This window comes from Macrotis lagotis, chromosome 3, assembly GCF_037893015.1.
Source record: "Macrotis lagotis isolate mMagLag1 chromosome 3, bilby.v1.9.chrom.fasta, whole genome shotgun sequence".
NCBI classification, from domain to species: domain Eukaryota; kingdom Metazoa; phylum Chordata; class Mammalia; order Peramelemorphia; family Peramelidae; genus Macrotis; species Macrotis lagotis.
This window is the reverse complement of record NC_133660.1, coordinates 251,103,134-251,127,864: the sequence shown is the minus strand read 5'-3', so window position 1 is coordinate 251,127,864 and position 24,731 is coordinate 251,103,134. Positions and strand designations below refer to the sequence as shown.

The window sequence follows — 24,731 nt, the reverse complement described above, 5'->3', positions numbered from 1 at the left end:
TCAGCCCAATTATTGTCTAACCATGTGCTCTCCACTGTCTCTGTGTGTGTGTGTGTGTGTGCACACGCGTGTGTGTGTTTTAGAAGTCAAGTATATAGCTTTGTTTTTCCCTATTAGTTTCATGTTGTTTGATTTGGCCTAACCTTCTAGTCCATCAAGATTTTCTGAATCTAAGTTCTAGCATATTGTAAGTTAAATATCCTTTCCTAGCTTATTATCACCTTTGAAACATAGATGCTTTCATCTCTGTCAGTGGTCAGAATATTTAACTACATGAGGTACCTCATTAATGACCACTCTTTCAATTATTACTCTTTGGGCCCAACCATTCAGTTAGTTCCAAAATTGACTTCTTTATATCTAATTTAGTTCATCTTTTTCCATCTTCTCCACAATCCTAGCATGAGTCTTAGTGTAATACTCTCCTAAGATAGAGGTAAAACATACCTATAGCACATTCTTTCTCAACCAGTTGAGTCTGTCCAAAAAGGAAATAAGATTAGTCTGATCTGATTTTTATCTTGAGGAAGCCAAGTTGGATTTTATATTTATATTGGCTTTATATTTATATTTATTTTTCTCTTCTCAAATGTTTAGAAATCATTCCATAATCTTGTGTATTAGAATCTTAATAGGTATCCAAGTCAAGCCCACTGATTGTCCATTTTAACCTCTTCCATTTTGTTGAGAGAATAAAGACAATTCTCAGGAGAAGTTAGCAAGCTTCTGTCTGAAAGTTTTCAACTAAGGCAGTGTGTTCAATTTTTTAAATTGTTTTCATTGTCGAATCTGTCCCCTTTAATCTCTACCCTTTTCTAGACCAAGGAATCGCAACTGAGGTCTACAAATTGAACATTTTAACAACAATCATTTCCCAATATAATTTGGTTTCCTTTGTAATCCTATGTATATTTTTTGCATTTAAAATGTTATTCAGTGGTCTAGAGGTTTCACCTCTGATGAAAAATACAGAACCCCTCTGACAAAATTACAGAAGACTGCTCTAGGTAAGACAGAATAAGTTGAAACATTCTTCTATCTGTAAGAAAACAGCTACTTAACTTCCATAGTGTCTTAGAGATAGAGTTGGATGGGATCTTGGAAGCTAGGTAGTTTACCACTCCTTTTCAATTTACAGATGAATAAACTGAGGCCCAGGAAAATTAATTGACTTGCCCCAAATCATATAGCTAGTATGCATTTGAGATAAGATTTTGATTCAAGTCCCATGCTTCTAAAGACACTGGTTTTTCCACTGTATTACAGCTGCTTTCCATTCTATTTTCTCTCTCTCTCTATCTCCCTCTGTCCCTGTGCTGGGTGCCTTCAATTTTCATTGTCTGGATGGTATTTACAGGACTTCCTTATTGAGCAGACACTGGCTTCAAATTATAGATTCAAGCTCACTTACTACCAGTATTTCAAAGTCTGTTCCAAAGCCTCAAGGACAGAATCTAATTCTTTTGGAACAGAAAGAACAAATTGATTCAAACTTTCTGGACCAGGAATAAGAAAGAGTGGGTAAAAAAGAAGATGAAGAGAAGGAGTAGAGGATGACCCATAAAACTGAAGCCATGAGGCAGAATTTGATGCATTTCTCTCTTTCTACCCCTTAACCCCTCCTCCACCCCTTTTAAGGCTGGTTGTTCTAAGAGCCAAGATCCCAAGTTTTTGAGCAAAGGAATTTGCCAAGTTATATAATAAACTACAGTTGAGGTCTATTGTAACTCATGTCTTGGACTCATTGATCTGCCAGCACCTGGCATTGATTCCAATAAACCATTTTATCCTCAATCACTTTCTTACACACAATAACTTTTTGTAAATTTGAAGGCAGCAGTCTTGCCTATGTCAAAGACTTTTTCTCCCAGATTAAACATGCCTCTTTCCTTCTACTGGATACAACAGCGTAAAACATTGAAAGATCCCAAACACAGTGCCCCAAAGATCCTTTAGTATCGACAACTAGAGTTCACAGAATTCTCAAATTCTATGATCTTTTTGCAACTGGCTACCACAAGTTACAACTATGAATATTGGTATTGCTAACCCAATGAAAGTTATTTTTCCTGTACTTAATATAACATAGACTTTTCATTGGAGTGAAATTCCACTATACTGATGAATTTTCTAAGACAAGTTTTTTTATATTACTCTTATTGGAAAGAAAAATGTCATTTTGTTGTATCACGAAAATTACATCATCAAGTAATTAAAACTGGTTTGAGCTTCTCTTTGGTTGCCTGTCTTTCATAGAAATGTAGAAAACACAGATTCTGGGAGCTGGATAAGACTTTAAAAAAATCACCTAATCCAATCCTATAATTTAATGGATGAATAAATCTGTACTGTAAACCTTCAATTAACCTGAAGTCTAGTAAGTAAAATCATATATTAACTGGATTAAAAAAATTATACTTGATTTTTAGGAGTAATAGATAATTCTAAGAAAACGAACTCAGCAAAAATAATTGAGACGCAGAGAGATGAAATCATAGGGTCATTATAGGGTTACAAATCTCATGCTACACGGAATCTGAGAGGCCATAGAGTCTAAGTCCCTCATTTTATAGTTGAGGAAAATGAGGTCAGAGAGGTATATGACTTATCCTGGGTCATTTAGCTAGTAAGGTAGAATCTGAACTCAGGTCTTCTAGAAAGTGAGGCTGGTGACTTAGCCCGGGCTAAGTGAGTGAGTTCAAATCTAATTTATGTGCATATAGATACATAGATGGGCCTGGAGACAGGAAGACTCCTCTTTGTGAGTTCGAATATGTCCTCAGATACTTCTAGCTGTGTGACCCTGGGCAAGTCACTTAACCTGTTTATCTCAGTTTCTACATCAGTAAAATGAGTTGGAGAAAGAAATGGCCAACAACTCCAAAATCTTTGTCAAAAAAGAGTCAGACTGAGTGTCTGAAATGAATGAACAACTTCCTGATTCCAAATCTCTATCCCACTACCTTATCAATTATACTATGTCAAGGTGGTGGAGCAAGTTAGGGTTAGATTCAGAATGAGAACAGGGATTCCATTTTTTAATCTAATGTTTTGCCCTAGACTTTCTCTTCTCTCTTTGCTTTTTTCTCACACTCTTGGTGATCTCATTAACCTAAATCAACTATCATCTCAGGCAGATTCTATCCAGGTCTCACCTCTCCCCAGATCTCCAGGCTCACATCTTCAGATGCTTGATGGAGATCTCCATTTGTGAGCCCCATAATTATCTCAAGCAAATCAACATAGAGTTATTTTTTCTGTATCCTTAATTGACCTATCTGTGAATCTGTATCCCCTTAAAAAAAATCTAAGTTCCTTTAGGGTAAGGACTGATTCATTTTTACATTTATATTCCGAGTATCACCATGTTGTTCAGTCATTTTTCAGTCATGTCTGATTCTTTGCATTCCCTTTTGGGATTTCTTGGTGAAGACACTGGAGTGGTTTTCCATTTCTTTTCCAAATCATTTTTATAGAAAACAAGTCAACAGCGTTAAGTGACTTGCCCAGGATCACACAACTAGTAACTTCTAAGGCCAGATTTGAACTCATGAAGGATGAGACGTAGATGGGACTTTTGTCACCTAGGACTGTCATTTTTGCACCTGTATGCTCAGTGCATATCATCATGGACAATCCTAAAGGTTCATTGTCTTCTTGATGCTTCTTTCCATTAGAATCATGGGATAATTGAAGGGAATCTGAGAGATTACTTAGTCTAACCTTCTCATCTAAAATGATATATATATATATTATTGTTGCAAATCTTGAAGTATTAAATAATAAATATAATTATAATTATTCTTATTTTAGGAGGTCTAGACTTGTGATTTCAGTGAAATAGGGCACTTTCAGTGAGGAAATTCCCTTTACAGATGCTACATTGTTACACTGTTCTATTCCATATAAGCTCCCTTCTCTCCTCTGACACTGCCACCTCCCTGGTGGCGGCCCCCATCACCTTGTGCCTAGACTATTGGTTTTCCTGCTACAAATCTCTCCCCACTGCAACCCATCCTTAAGTCAATTGTTGAAATGACCATCCTAAAGTTCAGGTCTGGTCAGGTCTCACCTCTCTTCATTCAGTTCATAAACTTTTATTATGTGCCTACTAAGGGTCAGGAACTATGCTAATCATTGTAGATGTAAAGAATATCAAAAGAGAGCCCCTGCTCTCAAGGAACCCACAGTCTAATGAGATGGACAGTATGAAAACTATATATAGACAAGTGGCTATATATAAGAAAAATTAGAAATAATCACTAGAGGATAGGTTCTTCTTATTATGTTTGACCTTTATTCTCAAAGATGACTATGACATGAGGGAGGTGATGCATGACAGGCATAGGAATTGGACTCGAGTGAGGGAGTGCTGTAGAAAGTCATCAGCCTTACTTTCTTCTCCAGAATAATCTAGGTCCAGTGGTCAGATATAAATCAGGATGACTGGGTGAGACAATCAGAGTTAAGTGACTTGCCCAAGATCATACAATTGGTAAGGGTCCAGCGTCTGAGATTGGATTTGAGGTCTGGTGCTCTATCCACCTAAATGTCCTAGAAGATAGGTTCTAGAAATTAGGGGAAAGAGGACAGACTTCTTTTGGAAGGTGGGACTTCTGCTGGGACTTGAAGAAAGTCTGGAGGCAGAGATGAGGAGGGAGAGCATTCCAGGCTTGGGGAAAAGCAGTAAAAATGCTTGGAATTGGAAGATGGAGTGACTTTTGTCCTAGAAGCAGCAAGAAGCCTGGTGTCATTGGATCATAGAGTACACGGGGGGACAGATGGTATAAGAAAATGGAAAGATGGAGGGGGGACAGGTTACACAAAGCTTCAAATGTGAAACAGAGGATTTTCTAATTGCTTCTGGAGTTATTCCAGTGGTTCCCTGTAGCCTCCAGGAGCAAGTTTAAAATTGTGTTTGTCATTTGACCTTCAAAGCTCTTTCTAAGTGGCCCACTTTCCTCCTCTCCTACTTTGCTGCCCCATCTTCCCAATCTTCTTAGTCAATAGGCAATTCAACAAGCGATTCATCAGTGCCTACTCTGTGGCAGTCATTGTACTAGACACTAGGAATACTTGAATGAGGACCTTCCTCAATCCTGAATAATCTGGGATTAAGTGACACTGGCCTCTTTGCTATTCCTCTTTCTCCATCTCTTGGTTCTGGTCACCTTCTCTGTCCCTCAGGAGTCAAAAACTCTCCTTCATCTCTGCTTTCTTCAGGACCCAGATACTATCTCATCTTCTACAGTAAACCTTTCCAAATCAACCTCAATTCTAATGTCTTACCTCTTCTGATCACCTCTAATTTATCCTGTAAATAGTTTGTTTTTACATAGCTGTTTCCATGTTGTCTTACCTGCTACTAGCCTGTAGGCTCCTTGAAAGTTGGGACTAATTTTGCTTTCTTAGAATTCCCAGTGCTTCGATAGGGACTGATGCAAAGTAGGTGGTTAAAAATGCTTACCGACTTACTGACTATAATTTACAGCAGTGAGTGTATGGGACCATGAAGATGACTTGGTCAGGCATCAAAGATGCCAAGCTCATCACTGTATCCTGGGTCATCCCCAGTCTTTTGTCCTACCACTGATTTTTGATGACTCAAGAAGATAGTATAAGATTGACAGCATTGTGCATCTCTATCTCTCAAATTCAATTCATACATGAGTCAAGACATTGGCTATGATGACACTTGTCCCCTTCAAAAATGAAGGACAACAATAGCAGTAACAATTCTTTTTTTTTTTTTTAGTTTTTTTTTGGATGGCAGTGGGGTTAAGTGGCTTGCCCAAGACCACACGGCTAGGTAGTTATTAAGTGTCTGAGGCTGGATTTGAACTCAGGTACTCCTGGCTCCAAGGCCGGTGCTCTATCCATTGCACTACCTAGCTGCCCCAGCAATAACAATTCTTAAAGAGTTATCTGTGGAACTGAAAGATTAAGTGAATTTCCCTAAGTAATCAAACCCAGGGACTTGAACCCAGAATTTGACTCCAAGGTCAGATCACTGTCAACAATGTCACATTGCTTTTCTCTCTCTCTCTCTCTCTCTCTCTCTCTCTCCATATATATATATATATATATATATATATATATATATATATATATGTGTGTGTGTGTGTGTATGTGTGTGTGTGTGTGTGTGTGTGTGTGTAGTAATAGAAAGAGTTTCTAAGAAGCATAGTGGCTTTCTTAAGATCACATGAATGGTGGCTTCTGGGATAATTTTTTTTGATTAGCTTGTTAGATATGACTTCTGTCAACAGGCATATGACCTAAGATAATTTCCTCTGCTAGACTGGCAGAATTTTGGGGACCACATTCAAGGCCAGAGGCTTGGGGTATACTATTGAATTGAAGAGCAAGCCCCTCAAGCTCACCTAGCATTTCTTCTCTCGGTCTCCTCCCCATCCTGATTTCTCTCCTTTGGATATGTGTTTATTGATCAAGATAGTCCCAGAACTGAACATAATGCTCCATAGGTGGTCTAATTAGCCTAGAACATAATGGAACAATTGCTACCAATACTGTAGAATCTATACTGATTTTTATTTTTTTAGATTTTTCAAGGCAATGGGGTTAAGTGGCTTGCCCAAGGCCACACAGCTAGGTAATTATTAAATGTCTGAGGTCGGATTTGAACCCAGGTCCTCCTGACTCCAGGGCCGGTGCTTTATCCACTGCGCCACCTAGCTGCCCTCTATGCTGCTTTTTGTGGAATCTAAGATTGATTGCATTTGATTTATGAGGGGCTACATCACACTATTGACTCATATTAAGCTTGTGATACACAAAAATTGCCTTGTCTTTGTCACACAAGAGCTACCAAGTCATATCCTTTCTCCGTTCTTGATTTAAGCAATTTATTTTTTTCCATATGCAGGACTTTACATTTGTTCATTCATGTTAAGTGAATAATAGATATCTTTATATTTGTTCTAATCTATTGAAATCTCTATGAATTTTAATTTTTCTCATCCAGTGTCTTTGATAGTCCTTTCAAACTTTGTGTCATCCACAAATCTGATAAAATATATTTTAAATCTTTAAATCTTTGCTAAAAGAAGTTGAGCAGAATGTAGCATGCCACTAGAGACTGGATTGGGTTCAGGCTGATGTTGATATTTTTGTTCCATTAATATATAATCAATTAGCTATTAATAATATCTAATATTTATATAGCCCTTTAAGTTTGAAAAATGTTTTGTAAATAGCATCTCATTATTTCATAGCAACTCAGAAGATTTTTATCTCTATTTTACATATGAGGAAACTGAGGCAGAGATTCAAGTGACCATAAATCTATCTAACTACTAACATACTTTATTTTTATCCATTGGGATACTGGAAATCTTGAAGAAGATTCCTTCTAGTTCTGAATCTATGAGAAACTAATACCCTGGATATATAGTACTTTCTAGTTCAATACAACAATCATGACAGGAAATGAGATGACTTTGGCAGTGATTTGTTCTCAGTGAACCCAACTTATATTTCAATATTCCAGTTTATAAGTTCTAATGTTATCCATTTAATAATTCACATTATCTCAAAAGACACTACTCACTCTATAATTTTGTGCTTGGACTGCACTGAGAAGTCACAGAAGTCAACCCCGATATCTGTAAAATCAACAAAGGTCGAGGAGAGGATCTGGAATGCCTTAGGATTTTGTTCCTTTAGCTGTCGGCATACATTAAATCCATCCACAATTTCACTTTCCCCACCAGTGGCTGTTTGCTTTATGCAGTGAAGGAATTGAACCTGTAATCAAATGGAGAAATAGTTTTTAGAAGACAATTATAAATGTCCTTTGATTAAGAACAGTTTTTTTGGCCCCCCTGATGAGGAGTGACTCAAGAATGGTATTTAAAATTTATTACAAACCTTTTGTGATCAAGGAATAATAGGCATGGCAAACTCGGTCTACCCTTGCCTTCCAAGAGTTTATATACTATTCATAACTTGTTGCAAACAATTAACACAATCCCTCACACATAATAAGTGTTTAATCTATATTCCTTGATTGACTAGTAGGTTAAACAACAGTATGAGATTTTGATGACAATTTAGGTTAACACTAAAGAAATATTAAAGAGCGAGTGGTATAGGACTCATTGCATATTACATGACGCAGTCAATGTGTTATTAGTCAAGGGAGGGAGATCGCTCTAATTTGGCAGATAGCTGCATGGACAAACTGGGGACCTTAAAGGGTGTGTAGTTTTAGATAATGGAAAAGGATTGGCAGGGCGATGAGATTTGTTGTATGAAGTTCAAGATGCACAAAAGTTTGAGAATCATACCAAAAAGTTACCATTCTTAGTGGATATGATGTGATCCCACCTACTCCCTCTGTATCCACTGGTACTTTCTCAAACCCAAGTTCCACTGGCCATCACAGCCTCTATATATGTTGACCTCTTGGAATGTAAGCTCCTCGAGGGCATAAATTACTTTTTTATTTGCACCCCTAGTGCTTGACACATGATAAAAACTTAAATGCTTTTTCATTCATTCATTCCAAAACAAAGAGGAGAAAAGTTCAAGGTGTATTTTAGAGTAAGTGAGCAAACCATATCAACTATGGCAGACATGGAGTCAGAAATTAAATCAAAGAGTAGGTTGAAGCCAAGTTGTAGGGGGGTCTCATATCAGACCAAGAAATTTGGACTTTTATTTTATAAGCAGTAGGGAGCTACACAATGCTCTCCTTCTGTAGGGGAGTGATATGATTAATGTTTAAGAGATCATTACACTGGGACAGATTGGATCAGAGAGAGAGAGAGACACACATAAGGAAGGAATAATACTGAAAAGACTTTTATGGTGGTATCATTGAAATGGTAATCATGACCATAGTCAGCTAGGCTGTTGGACAAGGAAATGGAAGAGAGATAAAGTATTCGTCAGTTTTATACTAAAATATATATTAGGGATGAGAATTTTAGAAAAATTGAAAAATCCACTAATTTTTTCATATTGTTCTGGGAGAAGTTCTTTTGTGTTAGTTGGATATATGATGTATTTTTATTATCAATGTGGAAGTTTTTGTAAAACTAAATATAGAGAATTATTTTCAGCAGGAAGAAGACATTTAACATCATTCAGCTGTGAAAACGGTACATGCCAAAGTAAAATAAAAATGAAAGCCAATGTCTGGCTGAAGGGTCCCTGAATGAGAGAGCCAAACATGACCAAATTCAGATATTAGAAAGTAGCAGGTCCAGTAAAAAGGAATTTTAAAATTAATTTACTTGGTTTCCCTGCCTCTCTCCATCAACAGACCAAATATAACAATCCCTTGAGTCCCACTGAGACCTGAAGATGGGAGAGGGGAAAGCCTCATACAGTATACAAAGCTTGGGAGGAAGGAACAGCATTAACTCATGAAGGACTCCTCTCTTTGACTTTCTGAGTAACTGAGAGTCAATCTTGTCAAAATGGGAAGAAAACTGCATAATTCTTTTTACTCTCCCCCCTCACACTGAATAATTATGTGACAATGGACAATTCATTTCATTTATCATTTTCTCATCCTTAAAATGGGGTGAATAATTACAGTAATTATTTAACCTCACAGGATTGTCACAAGGTTCAATAGGGAACGTATGCAATTCACACTATGTATTCAAATCTGTAACACTGAAAGTTATAATTATATAAAATACAGTAACTGGCTCCAGACTAGAAGAAATGACAAAGTGAGAATTTGAATAATGCTCCATTTCAGAGGAATTCATTATTTGCTGCTTTGTAATATAAATCAATAATTTTATCATCAAATATTTATTAAGGACCTATCATATGTTAGAATTTGGAAACATATAGACAAAGATGAAGCAGGCCTGCTCTCAAAGAACTTAGATTCTATTTGAGCATTTTATACAAGCATTATATACAAAAACTTCCATTGTTGGACAAAATGTATTAACAATAATAATATTATCCCAAAGATCAAGCTGATTAAAGAAACAAGAATAGGAAGAGTCATCTGATGTCACAATCTTTATGGAAATCAAAAAAATTGTTCACCTCATACCACATCAGATTGACAAAGATGCCAAGGAAAGAAAAGAAAAGAAAATGGCAAATATTGAATGAGATGTGCAAAACCAGGAGCATCAATTTATTACAGCCTTTCTGGAAAGACATATAGAACTATGATCCCCAAAGTCACCAAATTGTGCATAACAGTTGACGTTATGATAGCACCACTGGTCCTATAACTAACTTGGAGATCTAAAAAGATAAAGAAAGAAGAAAATATCCTAAGTTCTTCAGATCTTCAGGGATGCAAAAAAGTCCCCAAATTTCACAAAGCCCTTTGTCTTCCTCATACTCACATCAAATTGGCAAAGGTGACAAAAAGAGAAAAGAATAAATGTGGCATTTATTTATATTACATTAATACATGTTGGTACAGTTGTAAGTTAGTTCAGCTATTCTGGAAAGCAATTGGGAGATGTACCCCAAAACATCACAGAATTGAGTACACCCTTTGACCCAGTGATGCCATCACTAGACCTGTAGCCTAAATTTTATGACCTAAAGAAATAAAGATGAGAAGGACTTAGCTCTGCAAAAATATTTACAATGTTCTTTGTTGTGGCTATTTTCCCCTTCCTAATAAATAGTAATAGGAGAATAAATTATGGAATGAAATAGAATATTATTGTACTTGAAGAAGACGCGATGGATGATTTCAGAGAAACCTGGAAAGACCTCCGGGACCTGAAGTAGAGTCGAAGGGAGCCAGGAAAACAATTTTTACAATGACAAAGTTGGAAAGAAATTTTGAAAGTCTTAAGAATGCTGATCAATACGATGATCTATCATGATTCCAACTGATCATTCCACAAGCTTTTATATATGCCAGGCACCACTAGGGGAAAATATGCTTCTTGCTTTCAAGGAACTCATATTCTAATACTTCTTGAGAGGTGATGGATTCAGAAGTAGACATACATTTTTGGACATGGCTAAATGTGGAAATTTGCCTTAAATAACTGTGTATTAGTTATAAGGATTTTCTTTTTTTCTTTTCTTTTTAATTGGGGGGGAGGGTGTGAAGAGATAATAACATGCTTTCTCTTCCCCCACATGAGATGGAAACATAAGGAAGACCAGAAGGAGTTATAGACAAGCAGGAAAACTTTGAAAGTTGCATATTGAATTTACTATTTATGCCAAAATAAAAGCAAAGTCTGCATCACAGAGACTTGGAGTTTCATAGATAATCTTTTTCTGATCTACTTTGCATATGTAAATATCATTTAACTTGGTAAAAAATAAATAACTCTAAAAAGAAACTGGTTTTTCCATAATGGTGGAGAATTAAGTGATATAATTAGGAAAAAAATTAAGAGAAAAATTAATATCAAAATAAGTGAAATTCCATGATGATAATATGGTATAAAGGTATCCTTCAGGAAAGTAAAAAAAAAAAAGTTCTTAAAATCACTTTTTTAGATTTTAACATAAGAGAACTGCACATTTTAGGACTAAAACTCTTAAAAAATCCAGATGATTTCTTTTACATATGGTAAGAACCATGGACATTTTTGCCATCTAGATTTTTTAATATAATTTTGTGAAAGAATTTAAATGTAAGAGCCAGACAACTTAACACTTGTGCTAATCCAAATGGTTAATATGTGTCTGACATACATAAAACCAAATTTTATTCTATGCAAGCCATTCTGAGCTGAAAAGCCTTTTTATGTTACTTTGTAACAGCATGTGATTTTTGGCGTGGATAAAGACAATGAGCTAAACAGCATGTGGTTTGAATTAATGAAGTGAACCCACTCTTCCTGACCCATGATAGCGATTTTGATCAAAATGAATTCTCAACAGGTAACTAATTCGTCACCTGGACCACTTGGTACCTGTTTAGGAGGGGCAAAAATACTCCAACTTCAAATGTTTGACTTGCTTGTTAACATGAAAATTTCAACCCATTGCTTTGAAATAATTTTATGCACTAGACATTTTTTTTTTTTAAAAAGTGGAAACTTGAATTCTACCCAGGTTAACTACTATTCCATTGGAGCTAAAGATTTTGAGAATCAAGCTCTACCAGAAATCTCTTCATATGTCATACAATTTTTCAAAGTCTTTTTTGGGGGGGTCAGGAATCTGAGAGTTGGCAAATCTTGTTTGTTATTTCTCACTATTTTGCCATATCATATTAGCCAAACAAAGAGGAAAACTTGGGAATTTGTCCAGATTTTTCATGCAGAAATAGATACTTGTCGAACACCTATCTTGTGCAAGTCACTATGCCAAATGATGGGGAAATGTGAGGAGTTGTGAAAAAACCTGTCTGAATCACAGCACCTGAAATGAAGGAACCTACAATATAATTCTACAATATAATCATATTGTATGAACTCAAACTCTAACTCCAAACTCAAGGGACTAAATAGAAAGATTTTGATCTAGCCTGGCTTCAGTGAAGAATTATGACTCATAATTTGGAAGATGGAATAGAAAGAGTTCTGGTCTAACCTGGACTCAGGGCAGCGATTAGTTATACAGATTATTATTTGCTATTAGCGCAATAATTTTGCTAGGATAAAGGAGTGTAAAATAAGTTAAACTATAAAGTGTAAACTCTATGAGGTCAGAAATTATTACTCATTGGAACTTTGTCTCATGCAGATCCCAATGATGCCTTGAACATTATTAGGCAATTATTTGTGAATATCAATTGAAATTGAAATTCATGAAGCACATACTGTGTGTTGTCCAATGTATTAGGGATTATAGAAACAAAGAGCTTTCTTTCTATTGGGTGGAAACAAAACCCATATACACAGAAGAAAATTTACATATAATGTACATAAGTAAATTCAAATTACTGACCAGATAGTCCTTAAGATCCCCTCTCTTTCTAAAAAATTGTGGTTGTGTCTTGCAGAGTTTTTGGGAGACTCTAATAAGAAGCATGTGAAAGCAGTTTATAAAATAAATCTATCAAGAGCTGTTCAAATGTAAGACATTAGGGAAATGCTTGGAGTCTATTTAATCAATTTTATGTAAGTTAAGATTATGTCCCAGAAAAAATATGTAACTTTGTGAAAGGCAGTATAAGTTTGAGGGTGTCTTCCTCTAAAACACTGTTTCCCCTCTTTCTGAGTTGGCCTTTGGCAGAGAAAAGGATGAGCTGATCAGTCTGGCATTTAACCCCTGGACTTTAAGAGGTTACTAGATTCCAAAGTCAGACCATGTTTAGAACAAATCACATTGTGTCTCCCCCCCCCCCCCCAAAGGTGCCTCTGGAGGGTCACTTCTCTGTCATCATTTAGTTCAAAGAACACATGTGGTATTTTGGAATCAACACAGTAATTTAAAACATGTGAAGTCAAATATTAGACTGGCAGCATTAGTTGTCATAATGAAGAACCCTCTCCAGTGTCTCAGTGTATCATGGAGGTGACCCTGAGATTCTCAAAGACCATGCCAAGTGGGGTATGGGTTTCAAGAGGCCCTGCCAACATGGAGAGGACTCAACTCTGGGTCTGGCAATGACTAAGGGCTGTCCTCTGAGGGCAACTCTATCTAAGCCTAGAGACTAGGGGGGTATGTAAATGTATATGTCAAGAGCTATAATGATAATATATTTTTGACTATTGACTAAGTTAGGGAGATAGTAGGCCATGTTAAATGGAGAGAGTATCTATACTTCATTTCTGCTTGTCTAAGTCCATCAAAAGACCAATTCTAGTCCTGTCTTTAACATCTCCCCTCATGATGCCATATCACAATAATTTTATCTTCTGCCTGAAATTTATTAGCACATACTGAACACATTGTTCTTTTTTCTTATTGTATTGATAGCTCTTATATTTGCAAGACCCACATAAAGTATAGAAGCCATATCTTGCTGGTTTATGCACAGGAAGATTATTTTCATTGGGGGAGGAGATTAATGAAACCTATGATTTCATCATGTAGTGAACTCTGGGTAAGCAACTCACTCTCCTAATACATGTGGGCATCTTTTCTGCATCACAAACTTTTAGAGAGGAATCTGAGAAATCGGAAAGCTAAGTGACCACACAATCTATGTTAGGAGGGCATAAAACCAACTCTCTGGTTCAGAACTCAGTTCTCTATTCCTTTCATACGTACCAGGAATTCAATAAATATTGGAAATTAGAGACAAAATGTGAATTATCCAAATCCGAAGAGATTGGGCTATACACCCTCTAACTGGAAAAAACTTTGACTCTGGAGTTAGGAAACTGGGTTCGAATCCCTAATGATTACTTCCTGTGTGACCTTGGACAAGTAACTTCATTTTCCTTTAGTATCCTCAACTAAAGTGAGGTGTTGGACTAGAAGACCTGCACGGTCCATTTTAGTTCTAAATCTCAATCTCTGGTCTTCCATGCCAGTGTTTAAATAATCCTGATGCATTTCTAAGAGTATCTCACTCCTGTATTCAAAAGCTTTCAATGGTGTTCCATTTGTCCATTGAATTATCTTATGATATAGATACTAAATGAGTTCTAACCTACCTATCCAGCCTTATCTTATACTATTCTCATTCATCGTGGTATAATGGAAAGCATACTGGACTGGGAATCAGGAATAGCTTCATACAAATCCTACTTTAAGTACCTAAAGAGTCTATGACCCTGAGTTCATATAACTGGACAGTTGTAAAATGGGGGCTTGGATTTGTGGAGTCAAGGACCTTTCCAGATCTAAATATATGTCCTATGATTCCACATGCTGTGAGTTCCAGATTAATTTTTCTTTTTAAGAATAATGATGATGATGATAATAACTAGCATTTATATAGTTCATTAAGACCTGTAAAAAGCTATACATCTATTACCATCTCATTTGATGGGAAGGTACTATTATTAACCCCATTTTTACAAATAAGGAAAATGAAACTGAGGGTATAGTGTCTGAGGCTGTATTTAGACACAGGTGTTCCTGACTCCTAGTCCAGGTCTCTTATCCGCCAGGACACCCAGTGGTACATTGTAATTGTTCCTTTACTTGTCCTTCCAGCTTCAGTTCTTGTTCCTTTGCCCACATAATTCCTCATGTCTGGAATGGAATTGTCATCAACTTTTTATTTTCATCTGATGATTTTCCTTCAGTGTACAACTAAGTTGTTATTTCCTCTATGATACAGGCAAAGAGTTTTCTTCCTTAATTTTGTGTAGACTTCTACAGTTCTTTCACATGCCTTTGTCCTAGCTGTTTGTGGATTCATTCTTTCCTTCATTAAGTTGCAAATTTCTTATGAGCTGGACCTATTTCGCTCTTCGTATCCTAATATCGAGCACAGTCAGTGTCTTATTTGTTCATATGCCTAGCAAAATGGTGAAATGTAATAAATTATAAACTGAACTTCATTATTAATTTGGCAAAAAGTTAAATATGAATATATAGGTATATATTGCCTAAAGTAATTTACTGTTTCTACAAAAATATGAATATAGGTGAAATTATATTACAGGGGATTGAATAATTCCATATAAACAATGTTAAAAATCTGTGATCAGCTAGGTGATGTTATTTGGATATATTTACCCAGTGTTGTAGGCAGGTTTGGTTAGAATGTGTTAATGATGATCATAGGATCATATATTTAGAATTAGAAGTAGCCCTTGAAGGTTATCCAACCTACTCACCTCCCTCATTTTGCAGATGTGTAAACTGAGGCTCAGAGATGCTAGGCACTTTGACCAAGGTCATCCAGGTAGTAAATGATAGAACTGAGATTTTTAGCTCAGCTATTCTGACTCAAAAACAAATGCTTTCCTACATCATACAATGCTTCTTACTGACATTATTTGAAAAATATTTTTACTGAGGAATTGTTCCATTGAATAAATGCATATATGTGTCTATATACATACACAGATATATGTCTATATACATACACATACATAGCTGGTGTTTTTCACTTATATCTGACTATGATCCCATTTAGTGTTTTTGTGATACTAGATACTAGAGTGGTTTGCTATTTCCTTTTCCAGTTTATTTTATAGCTGAAGAAAACTGAAGCAAAGAGGCTTAAGTGATTTGCTCAGGGTCACACAACTAGTTACTGAGGTTGGATTTGAAGTTGGGTCTTCCTAACTCTAAGCACCATGTCACCTCCCCCTTCTCTTGCTGTCTCTTCTTCCCTTTCTCTTCCTTCCTCTCTCCCCCTCCCCCTCCCCTCCCCACACAATCTCTCTCTCCCTTCCCCCTCTTTTCCCCTCTTCCTCTCTCCTTCCCACAAATAAACATTTCTATACACAAAAGACTTGTATGTGAGTCTGCAACTCTGGTGTATGTGTATGTATATATATATATATATATATATATATATATATGCATAAATTCAACATATTATTTTCAAAGCTGTCTCACTTGTCTGTAAGAATAAATTTAGATTAGATTTCTTAATCTTTGTTACATCATGGCAAAACCTCTGGACTTTTCCTCCTCAGCATAATTTTTCTAAATGCATAAAATCAAATATAAAAGTTGAAGAGGGAACCAATTATATTGAGGTTAAGCTATCAAAATATATTTGAAAAGGTTCACAGCTGCTAATTTAAGAATTCCTGACCCACATGTAATGCACACACACACACACACAGACACACACACACACAAACAAAATTAGAACCTCAGAATGAAAAGGTAATCCTGAAGATATAGTATAGTTTAATCCATATCTATAGCTACATTCTTTTGACATTTTTTGAGAAGTGATAATTTAACATCTAATAGAATATATTCAAGGGGGGTCATACACACAGATAAATATATGTACAAATACGTACACACACACATTTTTCTATTGTTTACAATATGTATATCATGTATACATATATAGACTCTATACTCAGATATAATTCAATGACAATTGTGCCATAGATTCAGAATTTCACAATTGAAAGAGACTTTGGAGATCCACCATTTCTATAGCAACCTTAGAAACCTTCCTTGATAAATGACAAGTTTTCACTGATGTGCATATATGTATATATATATATATATTACATGCATATATGTGTCTATATCATACATTAATGCTTGTTTCAGTATTGTGTATATTGGCTATAATTGAGAGGTATATGTACAAATTTCACTAGTGTGTCTATTGTCTGTAATGAGAGTTGTATATGTATATATATGTGTGTGTGTTTCTCACACACATATATATACACACACAATGAACCAATAATCATTTGGCTTCAAAAAGATTGGAAAAATCCAGTTCCCTGGCCTGTTTTGTGGAAAAAGTGATCAGGCTCACCTTACCCCAGGTGGATGATGTAGTGCCGGATAATCTGTGTGAAAACTTAGCTTTCCAGTTGTGTAAGCCACATTATTCGCATCGATTTTGTCTTGTACTTGCCAAGTGTGTCTGTAAAATAAGAGAAACACATGTTTGCAGAGGCTGCTGCCAAGTCAGACAGACAAAACGTGAAAGTATGAACTCAATACCCAGAGGCTTCTGGGTCTTTTCAGAATAGACTTTGGAGTGGTGGATGATGTTGATGACTGGAAAGGGAATCCCTGTGGTCCTGTTCTGCTCCATTCAGCTCCTGGCAGAAGGGTTTCTCCTATTCCCACTCCTTGTAAAGAGGCAAAGCACAAATGCTTTTTATCCAACAAACTTTATCATCGGTTGGGGATGTGGGCTTGCTGGAATGTACCTATAGCCATGGGGTTCCAGAGAAGATCCCTTTTCTTATTGGGGCTCATGTTCAGTCTTTAGTTTGATTGATGTGAGGTAATTTCTTTATGACGTTTTGATGCTCATGAGCAATCCTATCCTATAATTTACTCCAGCTGTTGTATGAATATTTTGGTGTTATTTCTTGATTTTATGCACATATGTATAGATATGCATATGGAAACTGACCTCTAGCCTTGGCATTTCCAAGTCTGTCTAAAGTCTCAATAGTTTTTTTTTTTAAATAGGTCTCTCCAGTCCTCTCCAATAAGCATGTATTCTCTGGACAAAGCACTAGGGACACATAGCCAAGAAAGCCAAGCCCAAAGAATAGAATCTCTTTTCTACATGACAGCTTTGTACAAAGTTAATGACAACTGCTATGTCCTAGCTTAGACTGCTCATTTTCAGGCTAAATATTTTCATTCCCTGTAACTGTTCTTTATAAGGCATGATCTCCAGGACCTTCATCATTAGGTAATTCTCCTTTGAGTTCTTTCCAATGGAGCAACATGCTCCCTAAAATGTGGCGCCCAAGCTAAATCTTGTTAGGGCATGGCTATGGCAGAATGCAGGTCAACATACAGAATCATTGACCTGACAGCTTTCTTTTATTTTTCTTGGGCTACTATTTTTTCTGTTTGTTTATCTATCACATGAGTGAGCTTGTGGGTCCACTAATACCCCTAGATACTTGTTAGATAAATTATCATTCAACCATGCTTACTCTATCTTACATATATGTTATGGTTTTTAGTTTTGTTTTTAGCTCAAACATTTCATTGAGCATTTCAACTTAAAATGTTCTCTATTATAACTGAACTCTTGAAGCATTATTTCACTCATATAGGTAATTATTATTATTTTAAAAATAAACATGCCAGTGAGCCAACAGGCATTTATGAAGCATCTGTTTAATAAGCGCCTACTATATGCCAGTCACTCTGTCAGTTACTGATGATTCAAATGCAAAGAATGAAACAAGTTCTACCCTCAAGGAGTTCATATTAAGGGCCTATTATGTGTATATGTCTTATTTCCCCTACTAAAATGTAAATTTCTTAAAGTTGGGAGTTATCTCATATCAGAGGAATAAATTATTATTTAGATTATATTCCATATCATACTAAATTGTGTTACATTACATTATTGTATTATATATTATATCATGTCATAATTTTACCTATGTTGTTATGTTACAGTCAATAAATATTACATGCTTCCTTCAGCTCTTCAGTTAGAGGGAGAATTTATTATTAAGTAGAGATAGATCTCTATGCTAAGGAATTAAAAAACACCTTATAAGAAGAATATAAATTATGGCAGTGTCTTTTCTTTAAAATATAGCAAAATCACAACTCTCCTATCAGTTGAGAATATCTTATTGAATAAAAATTCAGTTTCATCCCTGCCCTGGTCACTAGGAATGAATTTCTTTATTTCTCTGTTTCTCTCATTTAAATTTAAGATGGAATAGCTAGCAAAGCTTTGAGAGGCAACAGGCAGCATAGGGTCATGATTTGAAAAGCTGACAGTGAAAGGAGCAGAAGTATTTATAGCTTATTGCAAAACATTTCAAGTCTGAATCAAACAATCCATTTGATTGTAGCTACTGGAGCCAACTATTATATGTTCTTATTGGCATTCATGTATTTGGATGCACTCTATACCTAATAAAGAAGTAAAATCTACCCTTTTGTCCACATAGATAATCTTTGCACAATCAAGATTTAGGAAATTTAAAAAGGAGCAGGAAAAAAGAGGCATATTTCACCAAGATGTAGAATGTGGCATCTCTACTCCATAAAGACAATACTACTGACTTGTCCATGGGACATGTGTTTTAAATTGATTTTCACTCTCCTTCCCCCAAATAGTGATGATTTTGCCTTGATTCATTTCTATCCACTTTTTTACCTGGTTCCCTTCCTGGATCAAGGGGAATCATTTGAGAGACATCTGGCTAGAGTTCAGGGAGCCATATGTTTCCAAAAAGGAGAATTTTTTTTCCTTTTTGAAGTTAACCGGATCTCCTAGGGTTCAAATCTGTCCTGTGACCTAGGCTTTGACAGTGTTCTTTCTTGCTAACTGGCAGGTGATGAGTAAATATTCCTCCCTGTCCTACATTAACTGAGACATGGCATAGGATGAACCAGACTGAAAGAACCAATACAGAACTGAATATGGGACTAATCAGTTCTGGTCACAATGTATTTTATAGTACAGGATCTTGTGATGTCTTCTTTCTCCAAGGTGGGACTGAACCATTCCAGGGTGATGGACACTTGTTTTCTATACCCATTATTCTTGCAAATTTTAAATCTTCAAGAAATTTGCAGGAATAAATGAAATTAATTTGTGTACTAATCAACCTTGACTTTGAAAGAACACATATATTCAAATGTCTTTACCTCTCTCTATATGTATACACACAGAAACGTGTGTACCACATATGTACAGATATGCACACAGGTATACATGCATATATGTATTTATATAAGTATTTCAGAAAAAATCTGGGAAAAGACGATAAAGTTAGAGGGTCAATATAATAAAAGACTCATTGGCTATTTTCCTTTCCACAGCATTCCAACCCTTTTCATCCTTATATAGGTTGATCCTCAGCCTGGGTGTTCTGTTATCTGAGATCCTTTAAGGCTGATCTTGACTGCCACCTGTGGTCCTCCCCATTTGTTAGAGCTCCCTTACCATAAAACCCAAATTATTTTATGTTTATTTATATGTTTGTATTTATATTCTATATATGTATATTCTATTTTGTATTTATATTCTACATATGTATATTCTATTTTGTATTTATATTCTATATATGTGTATTCTATTTTGTATTTATATTCTATATATGTGTATTCTATTTTGTATTTATATTCTATATATGTATATTCTATTTTGTATTTATATTCTATATTCTGTATATTCTATACATTTCTAATATATTTCTATATATTCTATATATTTATATTCTATATTCTATATATTCTATATATTTTGTGTCTACTTCTCTATTTACAGGTTCCCTACCTCATCATCACCCCCAGAGACTGCAAGGTATTTGAGAGAAAGGATAGTTTATTCTGCTTTTGTAGCCAGCATTAGGTACTCTGTGACACTTAAAAAAATGTTTCTTTAATTGAACTGAGTTGACTCTATGGGAAGCATTCCATTCCCTTATTTTACATGAGAAAAGTAAGGCTTGGGGCGGCTAGGTGGTGCAGTGAGTAGAGCACCGGTCTTGGAGTCAGGAGTACCTGGGTTCAAATCCGACCTCAGACACTTAATAATTACCTAGCTGTGTGGCCTTGGGCAAGCCACTTAAACCCATTGCCTTGAAAAAAATCTTAAAAAAAAAAAGAGAAAAGTAAGGCTTGGAGAGTTTGTAACTTGCCCATGGCCTCACAACGAATAACAGAAAGATCTAGGTCCAGATTTACATCTTTTGATGCACCAACTAGAGCTCTACCAGTTGTGTATTCACCTCTTAAGTAGAAATGGAGATGGCTCAAAGACTTGATCATTTTCACTCAGAAATGAATTAACTACAAATCAGGATTTGATTTATTGCTTTGTTCATTGTTTAATCTTAAGAAAATGATGAAGGAAATGCTAATTGAAGATTAAACTTATAAATGTATAAGGCATACTTTTTTTTAAAGAGCTGGTTGTTAAACATTTACCAGCACACACCTGCTCTCAACTACTCCAGTATCACTGCCAAGAAAACTGAAATGGGATCACAGAGAATTGGACACAACTGAAAAATGACTGAATAACCACATAAAACTTCTTTCAAGGCACTAAATATTTGCCAAAATGACTTGATGCTAATAATTATTTATAGAGTGACTTCAGCAGTTATATTTTAAAAATCATTTTTCTAGTTCTCACAAGGATTTATGAAAACTTTAATGAAAATGCATTTCTATAACATTTTTTGGGGTGCATGGATATCTTGAAGCTTATAACAAATTATGAACAAAACCTTTAATTTTTATCTGACATTCCTTCCTTAAATTAAAAAAAAAGTTTTCTGGCATTCTCCTTTTTATTTATTTATTTGTTTATTCATTCATTCATTTGAAGACAATGGGGCTAAGTGACTTGCCCAAGGTCACACAGTCAGTTTATTATTAAGTTCTGAGGCTGAATTTGAATTTAGGTACTCCTGAGTCCAGGGTCGGTGCTATATCCATTGCATCATCTAGCTGTCCCTGTGGCATTCTCAATATGGGAAAAAAAAACCCTTTTGAGTAATCTAAGCATCTGTCTGATATGAGAGACTGCAGAGATGGGGTTGAAATGAATTTCATTGGTAGAGTTATCTTTACTGGTGAAACCATAGATCTCTAGCAAACCTTCAAAAACTAAAGAATCATTTTAACACTAGAAATTCAGTTCAATCAGAATGATGAATTTGGTGTCCTTGGGGACTCCGGGTTCAAATCTCTCTTCTGATGCTCATTATTGCTGTGCTCAGGCACAGGTTTCTCAAATTCCTGCAAGCTCAGATTCCTTATTTGTACTGAACTAGATGTCTACTGAGGTCCTTTTGAATTCTGCCATCCTTGACTATTTTTTTTTATCATCCTATGACTTTTCATTATACAAAATTAGTGAAGCATTTTTTAAACACCAACTAGACAAAAAACAAACTAGTCTAGCCATTGCATTTAAGGAATTTTCATTGAAATAGCAATAAATCAACTTGTTAACATCAAAACAAAATAAGGAGATTTAAAAAGATTTAAATTTAAGCCCGGATGTCTTTTCCATAAGCCCCATCCACTGATAAAGGAAAAGCAAAGACGCTCTTAAAATGTTCCTGGTGAGATCTTTGTCAAAGAAAACATGCCAATCCAGTGAAGAATTGGCGGTATTTGAAACATCCTCTGTAGGCAGGCCATGGAAGAAGGTAGATCCATATAGATTTCCTAACACTTCCCATATTCCTTCAAGCATTTCTAAGTGTTTTAAGATTTCAAAAATGAAATTATTCATAAGAATTCAGTATGAGTTCATTGCTTTGTTTATCTAATGATAATTAGATCACCTACTGTGGGCATTTCATTTTGCTAGGTACATGGGTGCTTAGGAGCAAAGGTATTAAATAAGATAGTTTTTGCAGTTATAGAGAAAACTAGTATATATCTTCAACTAGGCTAAAGTAAATGCATTACAGGCATTGGGGGAGTAACAAATACTGTCAAATTAATTGAGGAAGAGATTTTTTCCAATTGGGCCAGGGTAATGACATTTGTTGAGTTATTTTTAAAGTCTAATGTGCATTTTTTAGCTGATTAGAATAAGGAATGACTCCTGGAGTTTTATTTTTAAATTGAAAACAGGAGCCTAATAAACAAGGTTTTTGGTATCCAATAATATTTATTTCTATAAATGTTCATAGCTGTTCACATTTGTTCTTTATACTTTCTTTGAGTGTTCGAGAAAAGTACAATGTCATTTCCTAGAGAGGGCACTTAGCTTAGAACCCATCAGTCACCTGGCAGAAGATGAATCCATTATCCAGGAGTAAAGGGAAAACCATGTCAAAAACAAGGCCTATGCCATTTGACTGCAATAGATTTGGGGTGGAAGCCAGTGAACTGAATCTAAGAAGGAAAGGCAATGAAGTCCAGAGAATTGTGGTGCAGAAGGACTGTTTTTTACCAGGGTCTCTCATGAATTTCCATAAATGATTTCTGGAAGAGCATGAGACTCACAAATTATTTTTCCTTTCATTTATGAGGTGACCTCATGCTCGAATGGTTTTGTTGGCATCCATATTAATTACAGAGAAACCTAATGCTGCAAAGGGACCCCAAGGGATGTGCTATTGGCTGATAATCTGAACTGGGGCTCACAACAGCCAGAAAGAACTAAACTTGATTTGACTTGGGGGGGGGGGGAAGAAACTACCCTTCCTTGGGGTATACATTTTTAAAGATATTCCCCCCAATTTACTATAATAACAAATTTATCAAATAAAGACTTTCAAATGCCTCAACATAGATTTGAAGAGGGACTTTTTCAACAAGGTTTTTACTTTACTACAATATTTTACTGTATTATTTACTATACTATTTAGGCTTTTAAATACCCCAACATAGATTTGAAAAGGGATTTTTTTCAACAGGTTTTTACTTTACTGAAATATTTTACTATTTATACCTCAATTTACTATACTATTTAGGCTTTTAAAATACCCCAACATAGATTTGAAAAGGGATTTTTTTCAACAGGTTTTTACTTTACTGCAATATTTTACTATTTATACCTCAGTTTACTATACTATTTAGGCTTTTAAAATACCCCAACATAGATTTGAAAAGGGACTTTTCCAACAAGTTTCTAAACTTTAAGAGCTCTTTTCTGTTTTTCTTGCAGATCAAACTGATTTATATACCAGAAGTAATTGTTATTGAGGGCAGGCTATATGGTTTTCTATAATTTTGGCCAGGAATCATAAGAAAATGAGCAAATTTTTTTCTTATTATCTAAGTATTATTACACCTAGATGGTGTAATGGATAGAATATTCATCATGGAATCAAGAAGATGTGAGTTCTAATCCTAAGAACTCACATGACTACAGACCTTGTAGTCTCTCCACATTTTATTTTCTTTATCTGTAAAATAGAGATAATAATCTTAGTAGGATCAGTTTCAGACTTGCAGGTTTTGTAGACATTAAAGTGATCCATGAGTGTTAGCTCTTATTGCTTAATCCCGATAATCTGTTCTCTGGATTTCCAAGTTGGTGGCTCTTTCAAAGTCAGTAGTATTTTCTATTTAACAAGGAGTGTAATGTGCTACAAACCAGTAGCCATTCTTTGACTATTTGGCTAAAACCAACACACAGTGGTAACACTTGAAATCATTTGTATGCTTCCAGTGGACCAGATGCCAAGAAATAATCATATTTGCTCAGACAAACAACCCAGATCTATAACATTAACAAATGTGTGAAACACCACGGGACTGGCTTAGAGGAGGCTCTTAGA

The 24,731-nt window shown here is 35.5% G+C and overlaps 1 protein-coding gene across 3 annotated transcripts in view; it reads right to left on the bottom strand.

The window, feature by feature from the left end:
- The window catches only part of LOC141518407 (gamma-butyrobetaine dioxygenase-like), a 117,278-nt gene that overhangs the window by 5,673 nt on the left and 86,874 nt on the right, over nt 1–24,731 (bottom strand). For all 3 annotated transcript variants that reach the window (XM_074230399.1, XM_074230401.1, XM_074230400.1), the window contains exons 6-7: nt 17,296–17,401; nt 7,571–7,767 (exon numbers count right to left, since the gene is read on the bottom strand). In XM_074230399.1, the coding sequence (XP_074086500.1) occupies nt 7,571–7,767; nt 17,296–17,401 (303 nt within the window). The remainder of the gene's footprint in view (nt 1–7,570; nt 7,768–17,295; nt 17,402–24,731) is intronic.